Below are 25,924 nucleotides of genomic sequence, written 5' to 3' on the forward strand. Positions count from 1 at the left end.
TCCAGCCCTCTAGTACTCACAACAGGTTTTTTTTTTAGGATTTCTTAAATCATTCACAGGTCATTGAATCTATTTTGATGGGTCAGTAATCATCCCACCTGTTTCCAAAACAAAAATAACGAATATACAACCGGCTGGGGGTACTTGAGTACTGAAAACCCTTGCAATAAAGTCTTGTATAAACTATGATAGTTCCATGAAGAAACTGGCTTTGTAGCTTTTAACATACAGTGCATCCGGAAAGTTTTCACAACGCTTCACTTTTTCCACATTGTTATGTTAGAGCCTTATTCCAAAATGGAATAAATAAATTTTTGTCCTCAAAATTCTACACACAATACCCCAGAATGACAATGTGTAAACAGTTTGTTTGTTTTTTAGATTTTTGCAAATTTAATAATAAAAAAAAAACACTAAGAAATCACATGTACGCAAGTATTCAAAGCCTTTGCCATGAAGCTCAAAATTGAGCTCAGGTGCATCCTGTTTCCACTGATATTCCTTGAGATGTTCCTACAGCTTAATTCGAGTCCACCTGTGGTAAATTCAGTTGATTGGACAAGATTTTGAAAGGCATACACCTGTCTATATAAGGTCCCACACTTGACAGTGCATGTCAAAGCACAAACCAAGCAATTGTCTGTAGACCTCCGAGGCAGGATTGTCTCGAGGCACAAATCTGGGGAAAGGGTACAGAAAAACACGTGCTGCTTTGACCCGATGGTCAATCTGTCAAAGCTACAGCATTCATCTGTGGAGAGAGAACCTTCCAGAAGGACAACCATCTCTGCAGCAATCCACCAATCAGGCCTGTATGGTAGAGTGGCCAGATGGAAGCCACTCCTTAGTAAAAAGCACATGGCAGCCCACCTGGAGTTTGCCAAAATGCAACTGATGGACTCTCAGACCATGAGAGACAAAGATTGAACTCTGGCGTGAATGCCAGGCGTTATGTTTAGAGGAAACCAGGCCAATACAATCTCTACAGTGAAGCATGGTGGTGGCAGCATCATGCTGTGGGGATGTTTTTCAGCGGCAGGAACTGGGAGACTAGTCAGGATAGAGGGAAAGATCAATGCAGCAATGTACAGAGATATCCTGGATGAAAACCTGCTCCAGAGCGCTCTTGATCTCAGACTGGGGTGACTGTTCATCTTTCAGCAGGACAACAACCCTAAGCACACAGCCAAGATATCAAAGGAGTGGCTTCAGGACAAATCTATGAATGTCCTTGAGTGGCCCAGCCATAGCCCAGACTTGAATCAGATTGTACACCTCTGTAGAGATCTGAAAATGGCTTTGCACCAACGCTTCCCATCCAACCTGATGGAGCTTGAGAGGTGCTGCAAAGAGGAATGGGCGAAACTGCCCAAAGATAGGTGTGCCAAGCTTGTGGCATCATATTCAAAAAGACTTGAGGCTATAATTGCTGCCAAAGGTGCATCAACAAAAGTACTGAGCAAAGGCTGTGAATACTTATGTACATGTGATTTCTTAGTTGGTTTTTTTAATTAAATTTGCAGAAATCTCAAAAATACTTTTTACATGTTGTCATTATGGGGTATTGTGTGTCGAATTTTGAGGACAAAAATGAATTATTCCATTTTGGAATAAGGCTGTGACATAACAAAATGTGGAAGTGAAGCGTTAATACTTTCCCGATGCACTGTAGTCCAGTGGTTCCCAAACTTTGAGAAACTGCGCACTAGAGTATCAGCATTGTTTTCATGACACCCCTAAGCCAAAAGTTTGTTATTGAGAATTTCAGAAATGTAGTAAAGTGAAGTAATTTGTGCTGATCTGTCATCTTTAGGTTCAGTTATGTGATGGTGGACAGGTTTGCACTTTTGTATGTCCACATATTTACATTACACTAACCATAAATAATGTGATTTGGTGCTGGACCACCAACCTGAGGCACCCCTGCAAGTGTACAGAGGCACCCCAGGGTGCCACGGCGCATAGTTTGGGAACTACTGACAGGCTATAAATAATTTTTGGTCAATCCCATTGCTCAAAAGCAGCTACATTTTTAAAGCCAGTCAATGAAGTACTTCGCCATCTCAGGCTTCTTGACAGCAGAAGCCTACAGAGACAAATCTCAGAAGAGTAGCTTCAGCCCAAGACTAGAAGATTACCTATTCTCATTCACATGGACAGCATCCTCTGTGCAGCCTCTCAGTTGCAGCTCTTTTTGGGTGTCTTTACCCTGAAGAAAAAATTACCAAGGAGGCGAAGACATTAGCAGGGGTGTTCCTACAACCCAGGCTCAGTGCAAAGGAAGACAAATGCTCATAGTACAGGACCAGACTGGTACCTTTGCCTTTCGTGGAACCAGAACTAAGATGTGCCCCCTGGCCAAATTCACATGGGAGAAAGGAGGTAAATGGATCCATATGCAGATATGAATAGCCATTTTGGAAATGGGGTCCCCATCACTACATACATATTTTTGAGCATCACTGCACAATACTTTCAGCAATAGTCAATAGTTTGGCTATAGCTACCATAACCATTGCAGAGAATCAAAGGCCCACAAGTGATCCATATTTAGCAAGATGAGGGGTAAGATCTACAGACTACTCAGCTCATAGTACACATATGGATTACACCAGCGTGTGGTCCTTTCTTCTAGATTTCAATATAAACCTTACAACATGGCTCTATTCACATGGGCATTTTCTACTTTTGCAAATGAAGGAATACTTAAAAATACAAGAACATTTTACTGTACATACCAGTGCATGAAGACACAAATTGGTTCAGTTTAACCACAGTGCTTGAAGTCAAATATACAAGTATGTCCAACAACAAAAACATACTTATGATCTGGCCCTAAACATAAGAGTTGTGAATGGTTTATTGTAAAGTTTTAGCAAGTGTCTTAGTTTAACTGAACAAACTGTACTGTATCCATCAATTAAATAGCAAAGACAACAAATTTCTGATATATACTTTGTTCTAAGCATATCGGGTACATTTTGCTGTTAAGTACCACAGTGTTATTTATTACCCTCAAACACACAAGAACTACATCAAAAGGTATACAATAGTCAGCTACTGCTAACTTCACTAAAACAATGATGGGATTGTGGCGTTCTCAATGAATAGATTCTAATAGTGGGAGAGAAAATTAGATTTAGTAACGAAAATAAATCTTATGCAATTATTGCCAAATTAGTATGGCACAGTCAAAGAAAAACGAAACAAAAGCTACCTACCCCTCATTCTGATTTAAGCACTTGTATGCCAATTTGAGCCATAGTTGTATATCTTGAGGGTTTTCAAGCACACTTGCCTCCAGGTTGGAAAGGTCATCTGTCTCATTTGTAAAGTACCTGACATCGTCTTGCGTGACAACAGCATCATGAATAGGAACTTTTGTTTTGGGCTGTGGGAGACGTGCTATAAATTAAAAAATAATAAATCCATTTCAGACTGACCAGGTTTAACAATGAAGAGGTTGGCTATTGTGACTGCATGGAAGTTCTATACAGCATTTCACTACACCATACCATTAATATTTCATTATGTAAAAATCAAAAGCTTATTTAAAAACTTAAATGCATAAATAGTGGGGGAAAAAAGTAAATAAAATTTGTACTTCTAGAGCAGAGGGTCCCAAACTTTTTTGAACATGGCAACCTAGAGTATCTGCATTGTTTTCATGGCATCCCTAAGCCAAACGTTTGCTATTGAGAAATTCAGAATTTTTTTTTAGTAAAAGTAGTTAAGTGAAGTAAATTGTGTTTACCTGTCATCCATAGGTTCAGTAATGTGGTTGTGGACAGGTTTGACCTTCTGTTTGTCCACATATTTACATTACATTGACAATAAATAATTAAATATGGTGTTGGACCACCAACCTGAGGCACCCCTGCAAGTGTCCCGAGGCACCCCAGGGTGCCACTGCACACAATTTAGGAACCACTGTTCCAGAGCATTCTTCATGTTTCACCCGTAGCAGACAAGACAAAGAAAAAACAATTCTTCCTCTTACATAAACAAAAACAATAAAGTCCCAGCGCTTCCTTCTAGGTCAATGTAAAATGTTATTCCCTCCTGTAGGTCCTTTAGAATAAAAGTACTGTATAAATGATTCTTCTTCCTTGTTCCACAATAGTTGCCACCAGGCATATATTTCGGATGTATATAAAAGTGAAAAAAAAAAAAATTTCCACATATAGTGAAGTACAATCTATTTATTTGAAAAACAAATTTAAAACATATTATCCTCCAGCACTTAGGGGTTTGGGTAACGTACCAGATGGAGAGGTGTATATGTACACCGGCAAACACAAGTGAGTCAAGAAGCAATCCCGGACAAAGCCCCTGTCTTCACGATCCCTGATGTAGACAATCCACTCCTCACATCTGCATCTGTTCCTTTCCCATAAACACCAACGCGTTTCAACAATTCAAGTCTTTATCAAGGTGTGCTGGTATGGTGGTTATCCCACCCTAATATACCCCACCTTACCCTCTCATTGGTTAACAACAGGAAGTGGGAAAAACTTTGTGCATTTCATACATAAACATTATTCTCTTTCATAAGCACCTTCTACTTTCATATATAATATCAGTTTTATTCAAAGTCCTCTGAAATAATGCTTCTATAATCCATAAAATATATAATATCCATTTGGAACGCATGTATGACTTCCGGGTATAGTCACCTGACTTATCACATGACTCACGAGATGCTGCTTACTTGTGTTGTTAACCAATGAGAGGGTAAGGTGGGGTATATTAGGGTGGGATAACCACCATACCAGCACACCTTGATAAAGACTTGAATTGTTGAAACGCGTTGGTGTTTATGGGGAAGGAACAGATGCAGATGTGAGGAGTGGATTGTCTACATCAGGGATTGTGAAGACAGGGGCTTTGTCCGGGATTGCTTCTTGACTCACTTGTGTTTGCTGGTGTACATATACACCTCTCCATCTGGTACGTTACCCAAACCCCTAAGTGCTGGAGGATGATATGTTTTAAATTTGTTTTTCAAATAAATAGATTGTACTTCACTATATGTGGAAATTTTTTTTTTTTTTTCTCTTTTATATACATCCAAAATATATGCCTGGTGGCAACTATTGTGGAACAAGGAAGAAGAATCATTTATACAGTACTTTTATTCTAAAGGACCTACAGGAGGGAATAACATTTTACATTGACCTAGAAGGAAGCGCTGGGACTTTATTGTTTTTATGTCTTTGAATTATAGAGTTTTGTGACCTCTATTTATTGTTCTAGCTGCATCCTATATTGAAGCGCATTGTTATTTCAAGATAATCTTTGTATACAATTCTTCCTCTCCCATAAGCATCTGCACCTTTCTAGTAGACTATGAAGACCACTAAACACAAACAAAAGGAAAGGCTGTAAAGTACAGAAAACCCACCGTGCTAGGTGGACAGTTTTCTGAGAGAAATGAATGTTAATTACCAAAATAAAAGTGACAATGTGACAGGAGAAATGGCTAAGAGGCAGCAGTTACTTGTAGTAACATCCACCTTGTAAATGTATGCAAGGTCATCAGGCTCAGCTGGAAATCAAAAAGCATATTTGAAGCCAAAGAGTTTAGTGTAGGACCTATTAACCAACAAAACCACCGCAACGATAGTCAAGGCCTTTGCTGTGAACCAGAGTACAAAGCTGTGTCTGAGTAAAACAAAATCTAGATAGTCAGCTGCATCAACTCTGCTCTGAATGTGCCATATTGCAATCCTTACATCTGTGACCAAAAAAATTAAAAATAAAATGGACAAGAGCAGAGGCAAAATAAAATCTTCAGAAGACCCTCCAACCTCTTGCCCCAAGTATCCTGGGAGATAGCTACATCTCGGAGAGGAATCATCATGCTTAGATAATGGTGAGACCGGTGAGCCCAATGCTGGGTAGTTTTCCCAAACACCATGAGAGAATATATAAAATATAGTTTGCCTGTATTTATCCAATGCTTTGAGAAACTCCAGTGTGATGATGCCCAGTACTCACATTGCTGCCCAGGAACTCTGCTTTAACATCCATGGCTCCACACTGCTCCATGAGTCGGACACTGCATTCAAACAGCCTGGCAGTGTGACCACCCAGCTAAGCCGCTCACGATTATCTACACAGGCTAAAAAAACATTACCTGCCTGCTTGATGGAGTTTCATTAACAACCAGCTGCATTTGCTGCACCCATTGAGCCCACTGCAAGTATTAGAAGTGGGGAAAGAATCAGTCTACTCTAGTTCAGACACTGCCTGAAAGATCTCCCTATGGATGTTGCTGCTCAAGGCTGATTCATTGTTCCAAAATTCTTCAGAATGAATCTACGGGAAAAGCAGTCCAAAAGTCACGCAGACTACTCGGCTCTCCTACTGGTACAAAACACAGTACACTGTATCCATTCACTGTACCTTGCTTCTCAAGCACTTACAAAGTAAAAGGCTTCAGGATCACTGGCCGGCTGGGTTTAATCGTGGCAGCAGATCAACCCTTACTGCCTGACAAGTGTTTTATGCAATTAGCTTCAGTATCTGTTTTTTGCTCAGAGCCCTGCCTCCTAAGGTTGGGACATAACCCATCATACTCATTACTGCAAAGGCAAATCTATGCGGTGTGTAAGTATACAAACCGAAGGCGCAAAAGGAACATTTACTTTTGTTGGCCAATTAATCCCAAATAGGCAACCTAGCAAATATTTTCTGCTAAAACAGGTTTGTTACTGGTCTTACCAGAGTTAACCATTTTCGAAGCATCATCTTCATCACTGCTGCTACTATCGGCCATGGGCTTTTTCCAATACATGGGCTTCCATATTCTTTTCTCTTTACAAGTTGTGTGCGGTGGTGCTGTGGGAAATAAAAAGCTCAGTGACTGACTAAATAGACCCACATACAACAAAATAGGCAAGTGTAACTGTGGGCAAGTCCAATCTTGCCCAAATACTGTCCAGTGATGGAGGGGTTAAAACTATGTACAGGGTGATAACTGGTTATTAACAAATACATTTTAAACACTTATACAATTTAAAATATTATAAAATATGTGCATGTTAAAATTAGCCTGGTGGTCAGTGGTGATGAGAGCTCTCTGTGCTGCTGTCCCAGATGGCAGATAACTGAAGGAGTCAGAGCAGTAGCCAGAGTCCAGCAGAGGCAAAACGGCGGTGGCAGAAGGGCTTGCAGTGGGGCCTCCTGGATTGAAATTAATTTAGGGAATGCAATTTCTCTTGGGAGTCAAAAACAGGATTTTGGTACTTACTGTTAAATCCATTTCTCCGATTCCACAGGGGACACTGGAGCTTCATGACAGTGGGGTATAGACGGTGGGTTGAGTTGGGCCCGGCACTTTAAAAATCTAAAAGTGTGATTGGCTCCTCCCCCTCTATGCCCCACCAGCGCCAGTTTTAAAGAGCTGAGCCCAAGAGGAGACTGAGAACAGACTGAAGAACAGAGAAGGAGAACAGGAAAAGAAACACAATCCAACATACTGACACACTGCAAGAACACAGCAGGCTGCAGGGATGAAGGGGTCACACAACCATAACAGACCAAACTGCAACAGAACTGAAGCAGAACAAATAACTGATCAACAGGCAAGAAGCACTGGGTGGGCGTCCAGTGTCCCCTGTGGAATCGGAGAAATGGATTTACCGGTAAATAACAAAATCCCGTTTTCTCCTTCATCCACTAGGGGACACTGGAGCTTCATGACAGTGGGGACGTCCCAAAGCTACCCTCCTGGAGGGGTGGGGGGGAGAGTGCTGAAGGCCCTGCAAGACACTGCGACCAAAACTTGAAGCAGAAGCCACAAAAGTGTCAAATCTGTAGAAATGTACAAAAGTATACACTGAAGAACACGTAGCTGCTCTACAAAGCTGTGAAGCTGAGACACCTCTACGTGCCCCCCAAGAAGTACCCACAGAGCGCGTAGAATGCGCAGAAATGGATACCGGCGGTGGTCGAGCAGAAGCAACATATGCCTGACGAATAGTCAGACGAATCCACCTGGCCAAAGTCTGCTTATACGCAGGCCAGCCACGCCGATTGGCATCATAAAGGACGAACAGCGCCTCTGATTTACGTAGTCCTTCAGTACGGGCCACATAAATGCGAGGTGCCCGAACCACATCCAAGGAGTGAGAATCCCCGGAAGAGTCCGACAACGATGGCACTACAATCGGCTGGTTCAGATGAAACTCCGAGACCACCTTGGGCAAAAAGGAAGGGCGGGTACGAAGTTCCGCCTGATCCTTGTGAAAAATCAAGTAAGGGGAACGGCAGGACAAAGCTCCAAGTTCAGACACTCGTCTAGCCGAAGCCAGGGCCAATAAAAGGATCATCTTCCAAGTCAAATACTTCAATTCCACATACTGCAAAGGCCCAAAGGTGGATGACTGAAGAAAAGATAAAACAAGATTCAGGTCCCAAGGAGCCCTGGGTGGCACAAAGGGGGGCTGAATTCTAAATACCCCTTGAAAAAAGGTCTGAACCGCCGGAATCAAAGCTAGGCGACGCTGGAAAAAAATAGAAAACGAACCCAAGCGGAGGCCCGCATCAAGGCCTTTTTGAAGAAAAAGAAGACGCGGTAAATGAAAAGAGGAAGTGGAAGACCCACGACCTTCACACCAGGAGATATAAGCCCTCCAAAAGAGATGATAATGCGCTGATGTTACCAGTTTTCTAGCCCTTAGCATGGTAGGAATGACCGACCTAGGAACCCCATGGCTTCTTAGGATGGCGGTCTCAATAGCCACGCCGTCAAACGAAGCCGCCGTAAATCCGGGTACACACATGGACCCTGCTGTAGAAGGTCCGATCGTAGCGGAAGAGGCCAAGGTTCGTCTGCCAGAAGGAATAATAGGCCACTAGAATGACAGTGACGACTCTCGTTTGATCCACTTGAGAATCCGAGGGAGAAGCGGAAACGGTGGGAACAGGTACACAAGGCTGTACGGCCAAGGGATCAGTAAAGCATCCGCTCCCACCGCTGCCGGATCCCTGGTCCTGGAGCAGTAAAGGGGTAGTTGATGATTTATCCGTGATGCCATCAGATCTATCTGTGGTTTCCCCATCTGCAAACAAGTTGAAGGAAGACCTTGGGATGAAGGGACCACTCCCCGGGATGAAGATCCTGACGACTGAGGTAGTCCGCTTCCCAGTTGTCGACTTCCGGAATAAATACTGCGGAAATGACCTAGACGTGTTTTTCTGCCCACGGAAGGATGCAACTGGCTTCTCTCATTGCCAGACGACTCCGGGTTCCTCCTTGTCGATGTATGCCACTGACGTGGCGTTGTTGGATTGTATCCGGACCGGAAGTCCTCGTAACAGAGGAGCAGACTGTATCAAGGCTCTGTAGACTGCCCGCAGTTCGAGAATGTTGATTGGTAAGAGGGATTCCTGCTGCGACCAATGACCCTGGAAGTGATTGTTCAGAACCACAGCTCCCCATCCGCGGAGGCTGGCGTCCGTGGTGACCAAGGTCCAATTCCAAATTCCGAAGCGCCGACCCGCTAACAGATGCTCTGTCCGAAGCCACCGGAGCAAGGATATGCGGGTCCGGGGAGACAGACGCACCAGCCGATGCATCTGTAGGTGGGACCCGGACCATTGAGACAGAAGATCCAGTTGAAAAGTTCTTGTGTGAAATCTGCTGAATTGGATGGCCTCGAAGGAAGCCACCATTTTTCCCAGGAGACGGATGCAAAGATGCACAGACACTTTCCTGGGTCTGAGCACCAAACGAACCAGCTCCTGTATGGCTATGGCCTTGTCCCTTGGCAGGAATATACGAAGCAGAACAGTGTCTAGAATCATTCCTAGGAACTGAAGTCTCTGCAACGGCATCAACTGACACTTCTTAAAGTTCACAATCCATCAGTGTTGAATTAGAATCTGATGTGCAAGGGACACTTGGTGTAAAAGGACTTCTGCCGTTGGAGCCTTGATGAGTAAGTCGTCCAGGTACGGAACTATAGTCACCCCCCGAGAGCGCAAGTGAGACACCATGACGGCCATCACTTTGGTGAATACCCTGGGAGCTGACGAGAGACCGAACGGCAGGGCCTGGAACTGGTAATGAGCTTCCTTGATGGCAAATCTGAGAAAAGCCTGGTGAGGAACCCAAATCGGAACATGCAGATAGGAGTCTTTGATGTCTATCGACACCAGAAACTCTCCTGCCTCTAGTCCCGCAATTACTGAATGGAGGGACTCCATCTTGAACCTGTGAAATGAAAGATACTGGTTCAAGGATTTCAGATTCAGAATGGGTCTGATGGACCCATCCGGTTTCGGAACCACAAAAAGGTTTGAGTAAAACCCTTGTAGTCTTTGTGCAGTGGGAACCGCAACAAGAACCTCAGCCAGCAAAAGTTTGTCGATCGCTTGACACAAAATTAGTTGCTTCAAAGGATCGACGGGAAAACCTGTTGTAAAATAATACACAGGAGGAGTGAAGGCGAACTCTATCCTGTATCCCTGAGATACCAGATTCCGAACCCAAGTGTCTGGAGAAGTCAGTCTCCAAACATCTGAGAAACGCTGGAGACGAGCCCCCACCTTCGGATTTCCAAGATGGGATGGGAGCCCGTCATGCCACAGGCTTGTCTGCTGGACAGCGGGCATTAGTCGCTTGACATCCTCTAGCACAGCCCCCTCGCCCCACTCAAGACGAACCTCGCGGTCGTCCCTGAAATCTCGCAGAAGCTCGAAAGGAAGGTCCCCTAAACGATCGATGCGGAGGAGGTGCTGGTGAAGGTAGAAAAGTACTCTTACCTCCAGTGGCCAGCGAGATCCACTTGTCCAGCTCCGGACCAAATAAAATATCGCCTGTGAAAGGAAGAGCTTCAACCACTCTTTTTGACTCAGCATCCCCTTGCCAGGCACGAAGCCAAAGTGCTCGATGAACAGAGACCGCCGAAGCAGAAATCCTAGCACCTACCTTGGCGATATCTCTGGAGGCGTCTATGTATACTGCAGATTCCTGAATATGCTCTGCCAAGGTAATCAGATCTGCCCACGGAGTGTTGGATTTAAGACCCTCAGTCAATTGCTCCGCCCATTTTTCCACTGCCTTGTTGACCCAAGAGCCTACCAAGGCCGGCTGGAGAAGTGCAGCTGCAGTAGTATAAATGGATTTCAAAGTGGTTTCTAATCTCCGCTCTGAGGTTTCCTTCAACGTAGTAGCTCCTGGAACAGGTAACGTGGTCTTTGACAACCGAGATACCGAAGAATCCACAGGAGGCGGGGTCTCCCACCTATTTCTATTTTCCACTGGAAAGGGGTAAAGGGAGAAAAAGCGCCTAGGAATCTGGAATTTACGGTCTGGATTCTGCCAGGCTGCCGTCATCTGTTCATCCAACTGGAGAGAAACAGGGAATGTGACAGCAATCTTCTGTGACCTGGCAAATAAGGAGTCTAACAATTCTGGAGCTCCCGGGCCAGAAATCTTAAGAACTTCCCTCACCGCTAGGATGAGTGCATCAATACCTTGCATTGCCTCAGGTTCCTGTGAGTAAGTCTCTACATCTGATTCGTCCAGCATCTCCCCTTCCTCCTCCTGAGACGAGTGATCCGCTGCAGATTCCTCATCTGACTGGAGAACCGCCGGAAGAGCCCTCTTCTTAGATGGGCGACTTACCGTAGCCTCAGGAGCTTTAGACGCAGAACCCATAACCTGAGCAAGGCTATTCACCGAGCGGACTAAATTCTGAGCCCACTCTGGTTCTGGTGCTAGAAAAGAAGGGTGAGATGTGCTAGGTAGATCTCTGGCGGCCTCCCATTCCCTACGGGAAGCGGCTAATTCAGAAGAAAGATCCACCATGACCCCTGCCAAACTATTTATGAAGGAGGCAGTGACAGACTGCGTGTTAGCACTCTCTGCTTCACACGTCTCACACAGGGAAGACCCTTCGGAGCGAGCATGGGTAAATTTTTGCTTGCACTTAGTGCAGGCAAACAGTTTTTGTGAAGCAGCTTGGTCTGTTCTGGAAGTCATCATTTACTCACAGACAGACACCACATACAACTCAGTAATGCAGAAGGAGTATAGGGAGGAGCAGAATTTCAATAATAATGCTACTCAAGTATTGGAAGCAGACAGAGCAATATAGGGAGGAGCAGAATTTCAATAATAATGCTACTCAATTAGAAAAGATAGGGTAGTCAAAGCTACCCTACGGTAATTATAGACCCCTTGCAGTAGAAGCTGTCAAGTCTCTCAGTGCCTCCAGGGAGCCCCCGTTATAAGGACACGGTCTGGCTATACTGAGGCGTCACTCCCTTTGTCAGAGCGCGCCAAGCTAGCCCAGGTAGTGAAGGAGGAAGAGGAGGAGGGACACTCGCTATATAAGCTCCTCCCCCTTTCTATAATGGCCGCCACTATTATATGCGCGCGGCTAATACTCTTTACAGTTGCGGGGGCCAGTGACATGACCGCCGCAAGCCGCTCTGATGTACGCGCCGGTGCCGTCACACAAGCACCGGCACGCAGAGGTAGGACCGCCGCTGAAGCAGAGTGCGCCTACCTAAAAGCCAGCGCCGATGTTTTTCAGCAAACACCAGCGTGGCACTGACAGCCGCGTGCTGTCAAAAGCCCAGCAATTATTTCTACCTCTCCTGCTAGCCAGGAGAGGTGTGCATACTCATGGAGCTGCTGCGGCCAGAGCGCTGGGCAGTGAGGGGAGAGCGGGCACCCGGACACAATCCGGTGTCAGCTGTGGCAGGCCCCGCTGAGTCTGACGACTCCTTTAACTGCAGAAGAGCAGCCTCCCCTTCATAGGGTGACCGGACACAGGCTGCAGGAGCCGTGGCGGTACCCTCTCTGGCGGCTCCCACGTTGCAGGCAGACTAACAGCTAACAGTCTGCCTATCCTCTTGCTTGAATTCTTTCTTTTTTCATTATATAAATGAATATAAGGGCTGGAGACAGCCCCCTGTGCACCAGCTCTACTTGGGCACATTCTAAAAACTGGGGTTGATGGGGCATAGAGGGGGAGGAGCCAGTCACACTTAGATTTTTAGAGTGCCGGGCTTAACTCAACCCACCGTCTATACCCCACTGTCATGAAGCTCCAGTGTCCCCTAGTAGATGAAGGAGAAAGGGTCAAACTGGAGCTGTAAGGGCTCCAGCAGCAGCTGCAGGTAGAATGTTCCTGAAGTTCTTGTCACCTAGTATCTGAAGCAGATTATGGCTTTGAGGGGTAACTAGACCTTGTAGCAGGTCTCCTGGACATATGTGAGGGAGATTTACAATTTAAATCTTTCAGCCCAGGGTGGGGAGGGTGTCGAGACTCCCTGATTCTGTCAGTGTTTTGTCAGAAAGGATGGAGTTGCCCATTAGGGTTAGTAGGTGGTCCCAATTTACATCGCATACATAAGACTATACATCAATGTTAAAAATTTGAGAATAAACCTGGGTTGTTTAAGGGAACAGTGGGCTGAATTACCCCTACCAATCTGTGTAGCAGAGCCCGAAAGAGGGCAAAGCAAAAAAATTTAAAAAAAAAACGCGAGTAATTTTGCACCTTGGCAAAACCATGTGGCACTGGAGGAGCGAGATTTAGATGTGAGGAGTCCAAACTGAAATCTAAGCAGAGTGTAAAAATAAAGCTATTCAGGATATTTGGCGACATGAAAACGCAGTCAGTAATTACTCTGCATGCAAAAACATTAAAATGCATTTGCAGCCTTTGCATTGCAACATTTTGCGCATGTGCAAAGTTACTTGCTTCTTTTTGCTTTGCTCCCAACTCAGAATCAGGCCTATAAACCATAGAGATAATTTTATGTGAACATCTGTGTATCATCACTACCCAATAGTGATGTGTAAAAAAGCTTTATTAAACAATACTGCTCTTCCTAAAGACCATACAGGATGCCTATTATCTGTAGGCACAGAAATTCTGAAGAAAAAATCTAACTAATACATAACCCAGATTTTCTGCATTGAGCCTGCCTGATATCTGCGCAGCCCTGATTCTAAAGCTGGATACACACTGGGCGATATATCGGCTGTTCAATCGAACAGCCGATATGTCAAGAGCAGATCCGCAGCTGTGTACCCCCAATATGACTTAACTAGGTCGACAGACATATTGCATCTGCTCTGCAGCACAAAAGATGGCCGATATATCTGCTGGGACTGCCAGTGATTCACATATCAGCTGGACAGGCAAATTCAAATGCCGCCCAGGAATGTCAGCGCCAACACAAACAGCCAATCGGTAAGTTTGTATAGATTACCTGATCTATACAAACTTGTGGCGACAATGGGTCGGCAGAGACAATGGGTCGGCAGAGACAATGGGTCGGCAGAGAGATCTGCCTGGTGTGTACCCACCTTCAGTACGCAGTCAAGAGAATGCAGCCACAGATACCAGCAAAGAGGTACTGTAGCAGCTACACAAAAGGAAGCGGTTTCAAGTGTGTGTGAAGGATCCTAGTGTTGGCATTGCTACAAGGTTGACAGATTGAAGGGTTGCCCATTACGGTTAGTAGGTGGTCCCAATTTACCTGTCATACATAAAGACTGCGCCCACCGGAAATATTGTCAGAAAAAATACATACAGTGGGGTTTGGTACGGGATCCTGAGGCACGCAATCCCAACTAGCTTGAAACCTGTAGTCAAGAACGCTAGCCCTACCCCTACAGCCGCCACCCCCCTGCAGCCTAAACTAAACCTTTACTCCTACAACCTAAACCAACCAAAGCAGCTTAACCCTAACCCTCCCCCTAGTGCCTAACCAATAACTACTAACCCTAAACCTAACACTTACCGCCGAGAGGTCAGCAGTCAGGATCCTGGAGCCGGAATTATGGCACCGGCATTTTGACTGTCAGGATGCCAACTACATGCCATACAGTGTATACCCCTATCCTTACTCTGGAAGAGAACTAACAAGGCCAGAAATTAAGAATCTGGAGTCTGAGAAACATGCTAGTAGAGTGCTTTTCTAGATTTGTTAATAATTGCTAAAGAGGGGTCAAATTCTTAGAACAAAAAAAATCTGAGAATAACCCGATTGTGGTCAAATGAATAATTTATTTTGCATATTTAATTGTTTTGATCAGATTAGGTGAACAATGTGGTGCAATTTTCCCCACTGTAGATCACATTATAAGGCCATATCACTGCAAAAAAAACACCCATTGTTTCTTTTCCAATAGCTTTTATGCTGCTATAGGCAGATGCATTCAAAACATCCATTGTGTAAACCATGCAGGTTAATAATATTTGAAGTCTCAGAAATTATCTCTATTGTTTGAGACATACATAACTTCCACTACTACTACACCCTGCCACAGAAGCAATTATGTCAGTCACCACTGCAAAAATGATCCTCACCGTTAAATATAATCACCTGCAGGTACATAAAAGCTAAACAAGTTGGTAAAGTAGATGACAAATTTGTACACAACAATCCACCAACTGTACAAACAGCAAGTTAGATAGTTGACGGTAGGATCAAAACCATTAACTACATAAACCTATGCTTTTTTGACCTTTTAGGGTATGGGATAAGAAATAGGGCTTGGGAATACTTCCTTTCTTTTGTCACTGAAATACATAAAAAAAAGGCACAAATGTAATGTAGAACATTTTTTCTAGTTGATCTATACACTTTTTTTTTTTTTATTTTTTTAAGGAGCTCCTGTTGGTTCTACTCGTTAACCTTTTCCACCACTTCATATAATCACCTACACAAGGTCCACATCTTAAATGGTAAAGGTTTTATTGTATTACCAATGAATGTTGTTATACCTAAAAGTGGATGTTTCTTCTCTATTCTGTCAGTAGGCGTAAAGATGTAAATTAATACAGTTTAATTTTTCCCCATGGCTCCTCTGTTATGGAAGACATATAGGGTCATATTTAATTAGGTGCGAAACGGTAGTTTCTGATGAAAAGTATCGCCCGTGACAATTTTGCCAGACGAATACTTATCCCTGTATTCAATTCCAAAGACGTTTTCGCCGGTGCGAAAAGTCAATGCATTGGAATAGGTGAAAAAGATTTGCCTATGAAAGCTGTCGAAAAAAAAAGTGCAGAATTGGGGTTTTGGGGTGCAAACTTGTGGGAACCACCCTGCACCATTGGGATAGCCCCCCAAAGGTAAACTGTCAAAAAGTTTTAAAAAACTTAAACACCACAAAAAATGACTTTGAAAAAGGAAGTATTTCAGTGACAAAAGAAAGGAGGCGAAAAAGTACAAAGTTGGGGGACAAACTGAAAAACTAATGAAAGACTCCAGTGGGGTCCCCAAGTATGCCCCAGGTGTTTAAGTTTGCAGGTGGTTGCGGCAGATAGATTTTTTTTTTTTAAAAACTTCACTTTAGCATCTTTAAAATATGCTAGCACCCATTTTCATGAACCCCAAATTTACTGGGACTACTTATTTTCACCAAAAAAAATGCAAAATGCTATTCTTCACCACTTCTGCAAAGACGCTAATTAGCAGCTATTGAGAGCATTTAAGTACCCCCAATACCTTCAGCAGGCCTATTCAGGGGTATCTATAGTGATCCCCAATGTCAGTTCATCTTTTGTTGGGTGTCAGGTGGATTTCCCCAAATCTGACAGCACTTTGCCAGGTCCGAATTCGCCGGGTCCCGTTCTCGCCGAATTGTAATTAAATACAGGGATAAGCGAGGACGAGCACAATACTTTTCCAAATGGAAAACCAGCGATGATGGCGAAAACCTCGCCAGGCGAAAAGTCCGGGACTTTTCGCACCTAACTGAATATGGCCCTTAATGTAATTTTTGATCCTAAACCAGATAGACAAACTTCCTCTGGACATCATAAGCTGAATTTCAGAAACTCTCTCCCCACCTGCAGCCTCTTGTAGTTGTCAAAAATTTACACAAAATTGTAATCTAAAAAACTGTTAAAGCTCTTCTCTGTATATCAATTAAAAACACTTGAAACATATTTAAAAAGGAAGAGGAGCAGGTTGAAAATGAGGGCCCTAGTGGCCGGATGAGTGTGGGAATCATAAAGACCAGATGATTTCCAATCTAGTTACAGAAAGTTTAGTTTTGAGTTACTATGCAAGTTGGCTAAAGCTGAACAAAGTTTTGGTTTATTCCTCTTTTGTAGAGCACTATGGAGGGACCAGTTTTGGTTATATCCACTGGAATACAAAACAAAACTCAGTGGTCTGCTTCTCCTACTTCCAGAAATGTATATTGTACAGGTATCTGTAATTTAGGAAACTGCATTAAAGTCTAACGTGCGTCTTTTCGTAAAAAGTTGTAATCTTCTACAGTTATCTATTCCAGTGACCAGCATTATTCATTCTTGTGCCAGTACCATATTGGTCATTAACTTCATATTATAATAAAAGTTCACTGAAAGGTCCTGACCTTTCCAAGTATATGCCTATCAAAATGGAAACTTGACAGCTATTCACTTACTTACCTTAACATCCCCACATATTAACATTCACTATAAAGCTTTAGTATTGCAACACATTTTAAGTTTTGAGTATTTGTGGATTTATAGAAAATTTAACTTTTTGGCATTTTCCTGGTCTGGGACTAACTATTGTATATTACTTGGGGTGTTCAAGTGTATACAAAACGCTCACAGTCCCTATTGGTCTTAGCTTGAGATTAAGTCAATGGACATAAGGTTCAGGTTTGGTTTCAGAATTGTAGGATGAAATTTTCTGGATTTAGAAATGTAAAGTCAACTGCTCTAAATCCTATTTCCTTTGGACTCTGCTAATCATTTGTTGTTATAATAAGATGCTATTCATTGACGGACAAACTTTGTTCTTGGTTAGCCACATAAGTATATTTTTATGCGCAGATTACCGAAAGCTGCCCATATGCAGATACCTCAGTTGAATTTCACCAAGTTAGATAAGATCATATTTTCGGTGTTTAACTGCCTAATGGTGACAAGAGGTGAAAGGGGAAGGCTTGTCCATCTCTGGTTTTTACATGCCAAAGCAGTGTTTTAGGATTTGAGTTTCAACAGATTAAAGCAGCTACAGATAAACGAATATCTCTACAAGCTGCACTGGTGAGCTTGTTTGATGCAATTGCTAACAAGGATCAGCTGAAGTGAAGAAATGCACTAGTAATCATACAAGTTTGAACAAGCAGCAAATCATTTAAAGGACAAAAGGGGCCTATGTATCAAAGCTGGGAGATAAAATTGTAAAAAATAAATTACCAACCAATCAGCTCCTAACTATAATTTTATAAACAGCCTGCAAAAAGTAAATTGGAAGCCGATTGGTTAGTACTTTATCTCTCAAGATTTTACCTCTCCCAGCTTTGATACATAGGTCCCAAAATGAACCTGGTTTTGCCTTCTAGCTAGTTATTTTCAAACATCGACCAGACTTGCTAGGAAATCGCAGATGCCTGAAATTTGCTGTCTATTACATTTACCCCCACAGAACCTAAATTGTGTGCAGGAGTGGAGTGGTCTCACACCCAGTCACCTTAAGGAAAAAAAAGGCAAAATACTCTACAGGTGGAAAAGCACCCCATTCGCACAGAAGGCCCAGGCTGGGATAACGAGGATGGAGAAGTGGTCCTTCTTCCTACACTCCAGGGAACAGCTTAGAGTATTTAAAAGTGTAAACCTAAGAATAAATAGCACTATAAGAAAGAAATTCAATACAGCAATACACTGCAGCATGTTTGAATAGTGTTGTAGGTTTACATTTCCTGCTTAACACACAGAGAAGTGGTGGATTATGCAAATGACTGCTTAGCAAATTTACCACCAAAACTCCCTTCTGCTGGTAATGCTTGGCTAAAGGCCCCTATACATCTGCAATGGATCGCCGTAATGAAGCGATCCTGCAACCCGGCATCCCAGGGTCGGTGAAATCCAACATGCTGTGAAACATGTTGGATTTCACAGATATGCCTATCGCGATAAAAAAAAAAAATGATCGTGATTGGCACATTGGTAAAATTTAACACTTAAAATTTCACCGATCCTGCGACGGATCGCGGAACATCGATGGCCGTCGCAGATGTATGGGGACCTTAAGATTACCACCAGCTCAATCACATGCTTTCCAAGTTGATTGCCAAAAAAATGACATCTGTGGCGTTTTAAGTGATAATCTCTTGCAGTGTTGCACGGTTATTAACAGTTCTGGCTTTGATGGCATTGTGATCAAAGACACAGAGTCCTAGTTATAACTGCACTGTCTGAAAACTGTACTAACAAACCTAAATACAAAATACCATGTAATTATGGAAAATGAGAGCCAGAAACAAATGTGGATACATGCTAATATTATAGTATGCACTAGGAAATCTTCCCTTCTGGGCATAGACCAATCCCACTGTTTAATATATGGAGTTCCTGGCTGTTGACCCAGTTCTCATTTCTACCAACCATTATCCTCCAGGTTTTCTCAGTAGACTTACTGTGATTTCGACTTTCATTGACATAACTAACAAGCAGAACAGACATCAGATCCATCGACATGCGATCTCGATTAACTCCAAAGAGTTTATCAACATATTTTTCTGAAAATAGATAAAACACAAATATGTAATTTTAACGTCATCACAGAAATATAGAGCATCCCAATTATTACGATCAAACAACTTCAAGAATGGGACCCACATGTATATAATAATGAGGTTTCTAAACACAGCAATATATCAGAGTATGAGACACCCCAGCACTATTGGCTAGCCCCAACCATTAGAAACAGCTGGAGACAATATACCCAGACTCCAAAATAAATTATAGCCAGTTTTAATTACAGTTCATGGCAGTTGCAGCACAACTTTTCCATAATGTTTAACCAAACTACAATATTCTCTCTGTGGAGCTAAAAAATAAATAAATAAAAAATATATAGGATTCTGGTACTTAGCAATAAATACCTTTCTCCAACTCCATAGGGGACACTGGAGCATATACAACGGGGTATAGACTGGTGAGAGTGGAGCCTGGCACTTTAAATTTCTTCAGAAGTGTAGTTGGCTCCTCCCTCTCTATACCCCACCCAACCTCAGTTAAGATGAATCAGGCCCAAGTGTAGACACGGAGCATAGCCAGCAAAAGGAAGGAAAGACAAGGAGGAACCAACTAAGAAGGTCCAAGACCCCTACCAGCGAACAAAGTGACAACAGAACCATACGCTGTAGACAACCAAGACGCAGTACAAACTCGTCAAACACTGCAGTGAGGAATAGCACTAGGAGGGCGTCCAGTGTCCCTAATGGAACCGGAGAAAGGGAGTTATCAGTAAGTACCAAAATCCTATTTTCTCCTTTATAAACTAGGGAACACTGGAGAATATACAATGGGGACGTCCCAAAGCTAACCCTTAAGGACAGGAAATCGCTGAAAACTTGCAGAACCCTGCGACCAACATCAAAAGGGGCTCCAGAGAACAACAGATAACCAGAACAAGGTATGAAATGTGGACCGAACCACTGCATGGTAAGCAGAGCAAAACCCTGGACCGCCCTTGGGAACCCCCCCAAGAACGCCGAGAGTGTATCAGAGATCAACAAGAATTTGTTGCAGCATATGAGAACAAGATTCAAGAAAAAACCTGAACCACATCCAGAGACAGTGAAGATGCAGCTGCAGCCAACCAAAGAATAACCCCAAGGGTAAATCAACTTGGAAGGCCAAAAACCAAAAGTTAGAACAAAAAGTTCGGCAATGTGCAGAGCACAGCCGTATCGGAAGGGAAAAATTGAAGTAGGGAGAGTGAAAAGACCAAGTTACCAACTCTGACTCCATGAAGCGAAGACAAAAGTCAACCTCAGAACTGTACCAGCATCATACAGCAGTTCCACGCAGTGCAATTTTGGAGGAATCAGAGGGTTAGGATGATACCAAAGGTAGGAAGCACCAAAGTGATTGGACTCAAGAACTCCCTGCTGGTTAGCAGATCAGGTGGCAGGACAACAGATACCGAAAAATGGAGAGGGCAGCAGTATATACCTCCACGAGTCCAGGCGAAAAAAAAACAGTAACCAATGGCGCCTGGAGGATTGATAAAACCAGGACAGTCGGAAGGAAGTACAAGAAAACCACAGCTTGCCACACCGAGCAGCAGAAGACTTCCAAGGAGATGGAAGCATGGCAATGACAGTTGTCCAGCCTTAGTAGGAATAACAAACCACTGGCAACCCGGATGCGGCAGAGCAGAATGAGCTCTGCACACACAGAACCAGCCATCACAGCAACAATGAAAAGTCGCCATCGATAATTACGAAGTAGTAAGAACCAGACTATAAGACGACCCAGGTTGCCTATCCCCAAGGGGAATCAAGAAGAAAACAGACAACTTTAAAAGGCCCGAACCAACAAAAGGTCACAGAGCAAATAAACCGCAAGGATGTCATGGAAGCCGCTAGTGTACTGCAAAACCTAAATAACTCCACCAGCGTAGCAGTTCAGACTGTAACAGGACCCAGAAAGAATCCATGAAGCATACTCCTGATTTTGTTTGTGGTTTTTTTTAGTATTTGAAAACCAAAGTACGCAAAAAAAAAAGTCACTCCCACCTAAGTCATCCTACTAGACGAAAAGGAAACAACTCAGAGAGAGTGTGTGTGTGTGTGTGTTATATATATATATATATATATATATATATATATATATATATGTATATATACATACATACATACATACACACATATACATACACACATATATTTATTTTCACACACATGCTGTACATATATATTATGAATGTGGGTGGATACGAATCACCCAAAGGACCACATGCAAGCACCGAGACAACATACAAACTCCACACAGCTAGGAGTCAGTGCTGTGAAGCAGCAATGATCAATACACCTAAAGGTGTACTTATTTTGACCTAACTACTAGCCAAATGAGGTACAATACAATAATGTTTCTCACAATCTGAAATTGAAGAGCAAAAGCACTAGTGCAAAGACGCATAGCGTAAGCCTAGGTACAGCGTTCTAACGTGAGAATCCGGATAAACTCAAACAAGCCCAGGGAGAATAGACCAACACCACAAAGTCTAGGTCAATTGGAAGCAACTGACCCCATGTGAGAATTACAGCTAACTCTTGTGCTGACCAAAGACCATGCCTTCATCCTTGGAGCACCGCTCAATTATATGGATAAGCAGGCTGGGGAGGGGAATCGAACCCGCAGCCTAAACCATCGCAGCGGCAAGACTACTGCTACCGTGCAAAGCTATACATTATATATTCCTTATGGTTATTAACATCTTAATAAGCCCTCGAATATAAGGAGGCTTACTGAAAAGGTCCGGTAGACTATTAATCTTTATGCTATCTGCTTAATCAAGTAGATACAGATGCCCTGTGAGGCAGTAGTGCTAACCATTACACCAACACTGCTTCTCTGTAGGATACAACCTATGTAGCAGGAATTTAGTTACATAGACTGTAGTCTATTGCAAAATGGACGAGAGCTAGAATGCTAAAGTAACTGAGAAACGAATCCCTGCCATGTAAATACAAATAGCAGCTATTTATCAATTTTACCCTGAAGCTGTAGAAGCTGGTACACTAGCGACCAAAGTAGCTTTGTTCTTTAAACATTACTGTGCCAAGTACATGTCCCTGTGCATGCCCCAGTTCAAGGTCACAGCTACAGAGTGCTACTGCAATAGGGAGCACTAGCTTTGCTATTGTGTTGTAGCACAAACAAGAGGGACAAGACATTCAGAATGCGTGCCCAGCATGAGAGAGCCCTAATAAGCCGGATCTCAGGACATTGTGTCTCCTTTGCCAGTCCCGCCCCCAGACTGAATTGCATAATGGAGGCTTAATCCCCGAAGCGATAGCGGGAACACCCAATGTAAAGTAACAATCAATGTTACACAAACCCCGTAACTGCAGGCATTGTTATTCATAAAAAAATTAAGAGTTACGATAGACTTACCATTGATAACTTTCTTAGAGGTCTATAGGGTCCACGGGGATACCATTGGATAATGTGCTTTGAGAGATTCAGACACCAAAGAGTTAAAGCTTTCAGCTCCCAGGATGCCTCGGGATCTCCCCCATATATACCCCACCCCTAGCCACAGGCCTCCAGTTTTGTAAACAAGCCTCAAGGCAGGAGAAGGAAAGAGGAGAAAGAAGAACAATCGTACACCAGAAGCACTCACACAAGATGTGTTAATCCATGACCAAAAGAAAAAATACCCAATGCAGTCAGGTGCATCAGGGTGGGTGCCATGTGGACCTCGAAGAAAAAAAAAGTAATCAATGGTAAATCTACCATAACTCATTCTTCAAGGTCCATAGGGATCCACATAGATACCATGGGGATGTCCTAAAGCAGTTCCCCTAAGGGTGGGGGACGCTCCTGAGCAGAAAGGAGAACTAGTCACCCAAAGGAAGCATCCTGAAAGGCAAAAGTATCTAAGGCGTAGAACCCAAGAAAAAAGTTGACAAGACCACGTGGCTGCCTTGCACAATTGAATAGATTAATAACGAGCGCTAATAGGATAAGAGAACATATACACAAAATGTAAATTAATGTTTTTAGCCCTTTTGGGTAAATGTGATGGGAGCAGGTTGAAAGGAACAGTGCTGTCAGTTTGCATATATTCACACTATTGTCCTGAAAGTGCGGGCTGGTGTTCCCAACGCTACTAGCCCCATCATTCCCTACCTCCGAGTCTGCCGTCCTCTGCAGACTGGGAATCGCCACTAGCCCGACGGTATATTGTGGCAGCGCTGAATTGTGACCTCACAGTGTTTGCAAAATATGCGCTATAGCGCGTTTTTACACGCTACAGGAAGTTGGGGACCCAGATTTTAGAACAGAGTGGGTCCTCTAGGACGCGTGTAACGCTGCAGCAGCCAATCATCACTGCCAGCAGCATCTTCTCAACCAATCTCCGCCGGCGGATTCTCCTCAACGTGTAGCTGCTGGCAATGTCTCCTCCCCCAGAGGGCACAGACCGGCCGGAGATGGACGAGAGTAGTACTACATCTCCCAGAATCCCTGGGTCCGACTTTTACAGCAGCCGCTCCCTCCGACTTCAGTCACTCTCCCCGCGCTCCCGGCTCACTCACGCCCCTCTCCCTTAAACTCTGCTCCTGCCTCTGTGGTGATATCAGACCCGGATGGGGGGGGAGATGACGGCAGCACCGGCTTGGAGGTGAAGGCCTTGCTGCAGAACGTTGCAGGCCCGTCTGTCCTACAGAAACACATCCGAAAGCTGCTGCCGTTGCTGGACGGTGGCGCTCCAGCCTCCCTGGAGGCAGCTCTGTCTGGAGGTGAAGAACGATGACCTTTTGTGGCACTGGTGGAGTGGAGCATCCTGAAAGGTGAGGGTCCCGTCCTGGCCGGCTGTGTGGTCCCCGTCGCTAATGTCACTGGCCTGCTGTGGCCCCCTGTCCCTAGTGTTGTTGGCCATCTGTGTGTGCTGGTGTAACTGGCCATCAGTGTGGCCCTGTCCCTGATGTTACTGGCTGGCTCTTTATCTAGTCACTGACCAGCGGTGCGACCCCCCCACCCCTAATCATGACTGTGTAACTGTGTTTATCCTCCCTGACTAACTGTGCATTCCTTCACAAGCCCCGATTGTGTAGCTCTGTGCATTTCCCATTTACCCTGACTGTTAGCTGGGTGCATCCCCCACCTCACCACGGCACTACCTGTCCCTAACCTCCCGCTTGCCCTCAATACTACCCTAGCTATCTACCCTTGCCCCCTCCCTACCCCCAGGACTGCCTGTCCCTAACCTACTCATTGCCTCCAGTACTGCCCCAGCTGTTATCTATCCTTATCCCCTCAGTACTGTCTGGCCCCTAACCTCTTCCTTGCCCCCAGTACTGCCCAAGCTGCTATCCACCCTTGCCCCCTTCCTACCCCCAGCACTACCTGCCCCTGGCCCCTTCCTTGCCCTCGGCACTGTCATAACTGCTCTCTGCACTTACCTCTCCCTACCCCCAGCTCTGCCTGCCCTAACTCCCCTCTAGCCCAAGCTTCACTTCTCCCTGCCTTTACCCCCAGCTATATCCCAACTGCTGCTTGCACTTAACCCCCACTACTTCAACTGCTACCTGCCCCCAGCACTGTCCCAACTGATGCCTGCCTTCACCCCACATAATATGCGATGGGACCCAAAAACAGTGGAGTAGGACCCCACTTACCCAAAGAGAGGGGTCCCTGGGACCCACAATTTTTTCGGCTCAGCGCGATCACTGCGTCAGACGCCAAATCAGAGACTCTGCAGGCAGAGGAGCTAGCGAGGAGAAAAAGGGTCTTCACCGTCAACCAATTCAAATCTACAGAGTCCAGAGGTACAAATGGGAGAGCTTGTATCAAAAAGGAGGCTGAACTCGCAGAACTCACTTAAAAAAAAAAAAAAATTCTAACATCTGGTAATGAAGCAATCTTTCTCTGAGAGTGCAGGCTTCTGCATTGTCTGTTTGGTTCCAAAGTGGCCAGGCGAAGACCAAGGTCTAAAGCAGCCAGGAGAAAAGACAGTACCTGGGAAACCCTAAACACCTTAGGATCATACTTCCTATGGGAACACCATTGACAAAAAGAATGCCAAACCCTGCAATAGATATGGGCAGAGGTAGGCTTTCATACTCTAAGCATCGTTTGAATCACCGATCTGGAGAAACCTTTGGCTCGTAAGATGAAAGATTCAAGAGCCACGCCGTCAAAGCCAGACTAGGTAAGTCCGGATGCCGGCAGGGACCCTGAGTTAACAGATCCTGCCATAGAGGAAGAGGATACGGACTGTATGGATAGATTCTGTATGTCAGTGAACCAATGACGTCTGGGCCAAGCCGGAGCCACTAGAATTACTGTTCCACCCTCCTGCTTGAATCTCCTGAGGACTCTTGGGAGGAGGGAAATTGGAAGAAAGAGACACTAGCTTGAAGTCCCATCTTACTGCCAGTGGATCCACAAATTCTGCTGATGGGTCTCTGGACCTAGACCCA

The 25,924-nt window shown here is 44.2% G+C and overlaps 1 protein-coding gene across 1 annotated transcript in view; it reads right to left on the reverse strand.

The window, feature by feature from the left end:
* The window catches only part of ZFC3H1 (zinc finger C3H1-type containing), a 134,451-nt gene that overhangs the window by 37,097 nt on the left and 71,430 nt on the right, over window positions 1-25,924 (reverse strand). The window contains exons 19-21 of the mRNA XM_088452529.1: window positions 19,403-19,504; window positions 6,727-6,843; window positions 3,222-3,405 (exon numbers count right to left, since the gene is read on the reverse strand). Coding sequence (XP_088308655.1) covers window positions 3,222-3,405; window positions 6,727-6,843; window positions 19,403-19,504 — 403 coding nt within the window. The remainder of the gene's footprint in view (window positions 1-3,221; window positions 3,406-6,726; window positions 6,844-19,402; window positions 19,505-25,924) is intronic.

This window comes from Taudactylus pleione, unplaced genomic scaffold (assembly GCF_031769625.1).
Source record: "Taudactylus pleione unplaced genomic scaffold, aTauple2 ptg000038l, whole genome shotgun sequence".
Lineage (NCBI taxonomy): Eukaryota > Metazoa > Chordata > Amphibia > Anura > Myobatrachidae > Taudactylus > Taudactylus pleione.